General features: G+C 49.2%; 1 protein-coding gene across 1 annotated transcript; it reads left to right on the forward strand.

The window, feature by feature from the left end:
* The first annotated feature begins 839 nt into the window (after positions 1 to 839).
* On the forward strand, positions 840 to 4,480 carry LOC146190927 (uncharacterized). Its single transcript, XM_084600259.1, has 2 exons — positions 840 to 2,023; positions 3,532 to 4,480. Exons 1-2 carry the CDS (start codon positions 840 to 842, stop codon positions 4,478 to 4,480), a joined length of 2,133 nt encoding a protein of 710 aa, XP_084456385.1.
* Positions 4,481 to 9,128: the final 4,648 nt, after the last annotated feature.

The raw sequence follows: 9,128 nt of genomic DNA on the forward strand, positions 1-9,128 counted from the left end.
CAGCAGTCAGTGCTTTGTATGGGTCAGTTCAATTGCTACCATCCTAGCTGTTCTGGCCGCTTGAGTCGAATCTGCACCCGCAGTGTGGGTATCCAGGGTAAGACGAGAAGAATTCGATGGCTACACAGCATGAAAGAGAACTGAACAAGGGTTGAGGGGGAGCCTCAGTTTCGACAAGGGCACTTGTCATCAGCTGAGCAGCGCGATCATCACTGGCGGAGTTTAAATGCACTTTTACTTCCGAAGAAGAAAAACGAGGGAGGGGTAGGGAGAGGGGAGAGAAGAGAAAAGCAAGGAGTTAAAAAATAGAGAGCTTTAGTTTACCGTGATCCGCGACCCGCTACCGTAATCCGCCACCGCGCGTTCCACTGCGCATGCCCAGATCCTCTTGACGCCGATAGATGGCGCCACATATAGGATATCGGCACAAAGACTGCCGCGTCGAGACCAATCAGCTTGTGCCCTCCGCCCACGTGCGGTAGAAGGTCATGGTGGCGGATTGCGGATCACGGTATACTAAATCTCTCTAATGTTTCTTTGGGTATGAATATCTATATAAACCTGGAACCGGTTGCCGTTTCTGACTTCTGACCGTACGTGTACGATTCAAGCTCATGTGAAATTTTCAACAGCGCAAATCTCGATGGACCTTAAAATACATTATCTGCGAGTATTTGTCCTGCATCTGTATTTACTGGACTACAGTTGAGTACGCAATTTCGTGACGAAGGCTAGCGGTCCGGAAGATGGCTCGCGATTGACAGCCGCGCAGCGGCTCGAAGAGGAAGACGCGGACATGCGCCGCGTTACGCTAGCCGCTAATCGATGTACCACGCAGTATGCAGGAGGACGAGCGTCACTCGGGGGCCCCGAATGGTGCTTGGGAAAAGCAGCTAGACTTTGAAAAGCCGTGCGACGTGGAAGGTCCTCTGCAGCGGTGTTGGCTCAGCAGCGACCTCACTGTGTGGAATCAAGCGATGCACTGCTTCGCGTTCGAGCTCGTTGAGGCGAAGCCCGGCAGTCTTCGCCTTCAGTCGATACCACGCGGTAAGGCGGAGAGGGACACCACGACCGCCGCCCGCGAAGCGTCTTCGCTTCTCTCCTGGCTGCTTGGGCACCACCGCTGCATCGAAGAACTCTCCTTGACGTGCGCCGTCCATGCCGGTGAGAGATCGGAAGAAGCGCCCCACTTTATCCGCTTGCGCCCTCGACCTGCGCGTGACGCCAGGCGCAGTATCCGCCGGCTGGAAATCGAAGAGCGTCCTTCTGCTGCTCTCGTGTTGAGGGACATCGACGCAGTCACCGATGTTGAGACGCTTAAGATCAACGCTCGTGCGATCAAACCCGACTTCGCAGCTGAAATTGGGGCACTTCTACTGCGCAACTCAAGTTCCATCAAAGCAGTTGATATCTCTGATATGAACCGACTGCCACGATGTGTAATTAAGTCGCTCAACTGCCTCGCTAACTGTGAGTCGTTGGCCATCTCCTCGCTCATCGACTTCGTCCGAGGCCTTCCAGATATGAATTCGATTGCGCAACTTGTTCAGTCATCGAAAGTTTTGAAGGAGCTCAGTGTCGACCCGGTCATGGAAGAGCAGATTTCTGTCACAGCTAACGCGCTGAAAAGTAATCCCGCTTTAACAAAGCTCACTCTGTTCATACCGGACACGACGATCGCGCCTGGGGCATTATTCCCCGCTCTTGAGATTAACACTAACTTGAAGGAGCTTCGGCTTACAGGCTGCTGTCGCATCGACGCCCTTAGTGGAGAAGCTCTCGCATCCGCAATGCGAAAGAACACTTGCCTTCGGGAATTGTACATAGAGGACGTTGACATCGACGCCTCCAGCATGAAAGAGTGGCCGGGTGCCTTGTCAGTAAACAAAGCGTTGGAATGTTTCCAGTTATCGAGCGAGCAACTGCCGATCAGCGAAATATCAGCATTATGTAAACTCCTGCCTGCAAACAAGACATTAAAGAAGCTTGTGCTCGCTGGATTCCATGCTTCCCAAGAAGAGAGGTAGGGATTTGCTTGTTCTGAGTGTCTACGTTTTACCTGCCGAATATTTTACAACGTCACTGAGATGATGTCTTCGTAACTTTTCGGTACCATTTATCCGAAAATTCAAAATGATGTCTCGTTCACGCAAGTCACGTAAAATGCTAAAAATCTCCTAACTACGTTATTTAAAAGACATGATTTGGGACTTTAAAAACGGCAGTGTTCATCATTAGGCATTGTACGAACTCATTAGTCAGATGCTCTCTTCAGACGAGAAAGGTTATTAGTTTCGGCAGTACCTTTCGTTGAGTATATATAATATTTAGCGAAAATGTCTTCAGTTACGATGCTGACCTCTTCTGCGTGCCAGGAAATTTTCCTGACTGTGCTTAGTTTCAGTTTGAATTTCTTCGAGTTTAACGTCCAAAAGCGGATAAGGCTTTGAGGGATGCTGTAGTCGAGGGCTGCGGATAATGTTACCTCCAGGGTTCTCTTTTTTCTTTTTATTGTTTTACGCGTGCTGGCATCGCGCAATGCAATGACAATATAGCGTTTCCCCTCCATGTCGCCGCCGCTTCTAATCCGGGTCTCCCAGCTTAGTAGTCGAGTGCCTTAACCCCTGAGCAACAGAACGAAGAATTATGCTCCGTGGTAGGAAAGAGTTCTGATCAAATTAAGGTCTCACTTAAATTGGACGAATGATTGTGTGAGACGGTATACCACTTCCTCTTATAGACTTAGGTTGGGCGCATTTGTCTGCAAATTGCTGACCATGCGGCTGCCTTTCTATTTACGCGCGGGAAAACAGCTTTGGCAAGGGAGGATTGAGAACTCAGACACTTTCATTATTCATTCAAGAGCTAACTGCGTGGTTAACCTTTCATACCCTGCTGGATGAGAAATTGAAGTCTTTTTGTGGCAAAGGTCCATTTTGTTATAATAGGAAAGCTAAGGCATTTGTGTACTTCTTCCTGTGGCTTGATTTACTAGGCATTTTATGTGTTATTTGTTCTCCTTCCTTCACGTTTTCATGTTTTTGTTTGTTTTCTGAGGGGGAGGAAGGGGGGGGGGGATGCTTGTGCTTGCGTTAGTAGCTGCCCATACAAGGTTCAGTAAAATTAAGTTTCCACAGACCTATAGGCAACACTTGTCCCTGTGGTCACAACTATTCACCTGTTGTTTGCGAAATAACTTCCACTCAGCTATTAAGGATCGTCTAGCCCAAAAGTAACGTAAATGGGCTTGTTTCTCCGCCATGCAGTGCAGCGCACTTAGGCTTTAAAGCTCGAAATATGTGTAAGGTAAGGGGAACGCTTGTCCTAACCTTTCTGGGTCATTTATATTTAGGCGTACGTACCTACCGCAAAGTTCCACTCTCTCGCTGAGAAGCGAACTCCGTTGACTAGTTACTTTCAGCAACGACTGCATAAATCCAAAACATCGACTCTGTTGGCATAAAAGTACGGGCGATGCGCAGGCATCGCGACATGTTCTATCAGCAAACGGCAAATTCCACTCTGTCCCAGGGCGACTCTGGCCGAGCAGTTGCGAAAGGACGAGTGCTACAGCCGCGTCCAGCTTCCATGGGCCGAGCCCGACCTACCAGGTTTGTCAGCGGTCCTGGCCTCCCCTTCGGCGTGTCCAGAAGAGCTGCACCTGCCGGACATCTGCCAGCTCTCGGTGGACGGCGTCAAGCTCCTGTGCGACGCCCTGGCGCCCAACAAACACGTCCACTCCCTGAGCGCAGTGGTGCTGGGGGAGCCTTTAGCGCGGGGAACCGCCGTCTGCGAAATGCTCAAAGCCAATCGGTCCATCAGGTGCCTGAGGCTCAGCATGACGGACGACCGAGTGGGAAGGTTCGTTCAAGATATCTTACACGCACTGGCCGATAACACAGGTATAATCGAGATTATGATCCACCTCGATAAAATTGACAGACTGGAAACGGCGGCTGCACTTTCCTACATGCTGTCTCACAACACGACAGCCACGAATATTTCGCTGTGGTTCTCGACCACTTTTCCCAAACAGTTTATTAGAGAGATATCACGAGGAATGGCGCAGAACAAACTCGTCGTGGATCTTAAATTTGTCACGGAGAAACTCTGCTGCGACTGCGCGAGCCTCGCGGTTTTCGAGGCGTTGCGGAGGAATAGGGCCGCCCTGAATCGCGCCGTCGACTTCGTCCTGCGGCGCCCGGCAGACCGGCGGTGCGCCGAGGACTTCGAGCTCTTCTTTGGGCGGCCGTGCTTGCTAGCCCGCCTCATGGAAGTCACTGGCAAGACGGAGCCTCAAATACTGCCAGACCTGACCGCGGCTGAGAATTTCTTGCAAGACCACTACCTGGTCCTCACGGGCATCGTTCAGCACACTCTGATTTGTGAACCCGCTGAAGCCACACAGTTGGACGCACTCAACACGGACTGTTGGCGAGCTGTCGTCCGTCACCTCAAGATTAGCGACGTTCATGCATAATAACCTTTATTTCTTGCCCACGCGGAAACCTTGTCCGTTTTAGTCTAGCCAATAGATTAAAAGACGAAAATTATATCACATGCCAAAAAAAGTGCCTTTCTTGATCTTTTCACTTCTAGCTTGTGACGTTTTCATATTAGAACAGCACCTTTTGAGTAAACGAGTTAACCGGCTTTGATTATCTACGCCAAAAATAGTACTGCTTCTTTCACATTCCAGGGAATACAGGCGGGCAACGATCAGAGTATATACGTAAGGTGAGGCGCAATGCGGCTGTTAACACAATAGCATCAATGATTCGTTGTCCAGGAAATCTTGTATCGGTGTCGGCATGGTTAACGAAAAATCGGGAGCATACATTTGGCAGCTAGGTGGCGGTTGGCATCTGACATGACCGGGCATTCATTGGTCGGTGGGGTGTGTGACATGACAGGCTCAGTTGTCAGGCGCTACCGACCTGAGCTTATCCTTTGAGAGAAGGATCGAACCCCCCAGGACCCACGCAGCCAGAGTTACGTTAATTCATATGGCTTGGTTTAAAGCGGGACTGTATCAATGTCAGGCGGTCTCTCACATACTGTGGTAGCTTATGACTATGTACGCTAATGAGTAGCGTGAGATAACAGAGGCACAGAGTAAGGAATTGATTAAGCAAGTAGGTAAGGCCAGGAGCATGTACGTGAACGGGAATTGGAAGGGAAGCCGGCAAAATGCGATATTTGAGTGCCGCTCTTCAAGTGAAGTGAATTCGTGCCTCTATCTCACACATATTCATGCCCACATGCATAGCATCCAGTGGTAAGCTACCACATTATGTGGAGTACCCTCTTACTTAGACATAAAGCACCACTTTAATCAAGCCCGGCCCGAACGTCCCTGCATTGCCGATCGCCCTCCTGCTTCCTCTCGTAGCAACACCCTCGGGTTATGCATTCTTTGCCCTCGGCGCGACCTCCCCCTCTAAACACGGTAGCCACCCCCGCCTTCCTCCCGTGGCAGCCACCTCCCGATTTCGCATTCCGTCTCTCTCACCATAGCCACAAAGCCACCCGTTGCCTTTCACCTTTTCACCTTCTCTTCTCCTTCCCTCTTCCCTCAATGTAGGGAGAGAACTTTCTCGCTCCACTCTGCCACCTGCTAGTCGATAGGATGTGGTGCTTCGTTCTGCTAGCACCTGCCACTGCTGACCGGCAGCCGGTTACGCCGACAACATGCTGACTATATCGACGACGTTGACTACAACAACGACGATGCGAAAGGCAGGAGTTCCGAAACGTTCTGGACATGGCCTGAGTGTTTGGTTTGGGGGTTTAAGTACCAAAGCGACTGAGGCTATAAGAGACGCCGTAGTGGAAGGTTTCGGAAAGTTCGATCACCTGGGGTTCTTTAACGTGCACTGACATCGCACAGCACACGGGCGCCTAACTTTTCGCCTCCACCGAAAAGCAGCTACAGAAGCCGCAATTCGATACCACATCTTTGGGCATAGTAGTCGAGCGCACTAACCACTGCACCACCACGGCGGGGCTGACCTGCATGTGATATTTATATATTAGAAACTCACACCAATCCGTTTGGTTTTATTTGAGGTGAAGTCGATTGGAAATAGGCCACAGGTCAAGTGTTTGCGCATGTAATGAAACACAAAAATTTGGAGGGACACTTAAGCTCCGCCTTCAAGGGTATGACGCAACAGCGTTAATGGTTCCCGTTTGCTGGCTCCTCTTGCGAAGCCTTGCTAGTCTACATTGACTTTGCAGCTAGTCTAATTACTAATCACTTAATTTGTTCGTCTAATATCTGATAAAAATCCTCTCTGGCACAAGCTGTACGAACGTGCCTGCGTTACCTATGGGTAGCGTGTGTGACACAGAAGGCAAGGATCATGTAAGCCTGATTTTTATCTCACCATTTGATAGGAGAGTTGGCAGCTCCTAGCTACCAAATCGGAAATGTTTTGTGGTCGCGTAACGTCAGTTAAACTTACGAGCAATCTAGTGTCCAGTCATGCCAGCCACCAACTAACGTCTTCCAGAGCGATGCCCATCATTTTCCGCTCACAACACCGACGCGGAATTTTCTGAAGAACGAACGATATTGCGTTAAGCATTTGTTGCAGTACAAAATCTACTTATGACATATTTGCTAAGCGATCGATTACATATGATAGCAATAACGCGATGACTGCAAAGCATTGCCAGGTCGACAATACTGTTTTCGTCCAACGTAGAACGCAAGTAACTCTTCAGTATCCGATAAATTGTATTTGAGAGAAAGGAGGCGGACAGAGGTCCCGCGCTGTGCTGCGAGAGAGAAAATGCGCAGCAGCTGGTGGCGGCGACTGCAAAGAAGCGAGGCAGAGAGAAATCCGTCTTGGGGAGTAGCGGTCAGAATTGACGAGGATCTGGAGCAGCTTGAGTAAGATTGGGTGAAACTTGAAGTCGCAGTGACTGAGGCCGTCAAATTCTGATTAAGGGCAGGGACTCGACGTTATTACATCCCACTTTGTCCACCAAGGTTCATTTCGTGCGTTTGCATGGTACAGCAATCATGAGCACTTGACGTTTTTCTTGCTGAACAGATAAATCACTACATATATTTACTTTTTCTTTGCGAGAATACAGAGTCGGGGCCGTGATCTGCTATTCGATGAAATAAATCACCCAAGAAAAATAATAATGTGGAAAGAACATTTTAAAAACACGGTAGTTGATTATAGTTAAATTTGTAAGATTATCTGATGCCCTTTTGCTGTAGAGAATTCTTATTATTGTCTTTCGTTTTGTATTTATTAGTGCGTGTTTCACTATTCCGAAAAGCGTAATTCAAAAACATCTGGAGTTGCCATTTAATTTTAATGAATTATATTCATTCTCACACTTACTTATCTCGGTTGGCACCACACCATATACAGTAAGTATATCATGGAACATTTAAATATTGGTTGACGTTCAAGCTCTGCTGTAAGGGTCTAACGTTAGCGGCTTGTGGCCTCCTGGAGTACTTCTGCATTAGGAAATCTGCGCTGACGAGCATCACACTGAGAAAGCAGCTGTCAAACTTAGGGCGCTAAGGCGCCATTCTTGGCAACAACGTATCAGATTTCGGTGAAGTTCCGGTAGCGGCCGCATGCCGGCACCGCGGGAGTTTTTCCCTGACACGCGCCTCCTCTTCGGTACCGCCACAAGACGCGCATATCCCATGAGCGCGTTTCTCTTCTTTCTTGGTTGTAGTTTTTTTTTTTTTCTCGAAAAAAAAAACACATCTGCCTTAGTTCAAAAATACATCCCTCTTCCCTAGATCCGAAGCACCAGCGAAACCATTGCCCGTATACTGAAAAAAAGAAGGCATCTGAGTAGCCCACAAGCCTTCGAACGCAATGGGGAGTGCGCGCGCTGCCTTTTGCAAAAAGACCGACCTAGAGAATAAGCCCAAGAAATAGTTTGCAAAATTCCCAGCGCTGACAGCGACGCAAGCAACAAAAAGCATTCAAAGATTTCGGCAACATAAGAATGATGTACAAAACTTCTTAAGATAGCACAACCCCATAGCCGATTATTCCAAATGCTCGAATATACAAAACAATAAACTTCCAAGAAACATCCGTCCTGAAGATCACGCCCAATTATCAAAAAATTCCGGCATATACAGACGACCCAAACAAAGCCAATCGCACAAGAGGCAATTTTCTTGCTGTGTACCTACAGGGTCTTCGCTTGTCGCTGGCCTCTTCAGAAACGAAAAGAAAAAAAAAAAAGACATCAGCGAGCAACGCTGCACCTGTCGGCATGATAACATAGGCTTTTAGCCCCTCCACCCTCTACCCACCCTTTTTAACACCTCTCCTCACGCCTCCTGTATTCGCACCCTATAGGGATACATTAATAATTATTAATCCCCTGTACTATTATTAATCCCCTGTACTATTATAATGGCCGCGCGTAATTATCACGCGAGTTTATGCGCGCGCTGCTAGGGAGGGTATGGTTGAGAGGAGGGCACACCGGCCGTCCTCCACTGCCTCCCAGTTTACCTCCAAGTCTCCCGCATTGACACCGCCGCCGGTTTCCCTCTTTTATCCCGGCGTAACCCGGAGACCTCCTCTCCACAGTCCCAGATAAGCACGCCTCTCGCAACTCAGGTCTTTCGGCGGTCACGCTCGTGGTTCTATTTTCCTGCGGGGAGACCGCCGCCGTCACCGAGTCGCCCGGTCATTATACGCACTGACCGCTGCGGGGTGTGAGCGCGAAGCCACGCCAGGTGAGCAGAACACTTCTCGCACCTCTTGAGTGTGCTTTTTCTTTCATTAACGTTGTTTATTGCCTCGGGGCATAATGGAAGCGTGTGCTTCCTCATTCGGTGGTCTTATTTCACCCTCGTACGCGGGCGGGACGCTCGCTCAATATGAGTGTTAATTGTGATTTGTCGTGTACTCAGACATAAAAGCCTGTTCGAGTACGATGTTAGTCCCCTCTGGCCCGAACCCGCCGCAGTGGCGACTTATCACACCGCGGGTTGAGGGCCACAGCTCTGTTAGGGCTGGCACGCCGGGGCTAGAAGGCGATTGCAACGTTTAGCCACTTTTGGCGCATTAATAACGCGAAAGCGTTACTTCGTTATGTTCACAGATTTCTGTCCGCAGACTGCC

Source organism: Amblyomma maculatum, chromosome 4 (assembly GCF_055883805.1).
Source record: "Amblyomma maculatum isolate TAMU_Amacu chromosome 4, ASM5588380v1, whole genome shotgun sequence".
NCBI classification, from domain to species: domain Eukaryota; kingdom Metazoa; phylum Arthropoda; class Arachnida; order Ixodida; family Ixodidae; genus Amblyomma; species Amblyomma maculatum.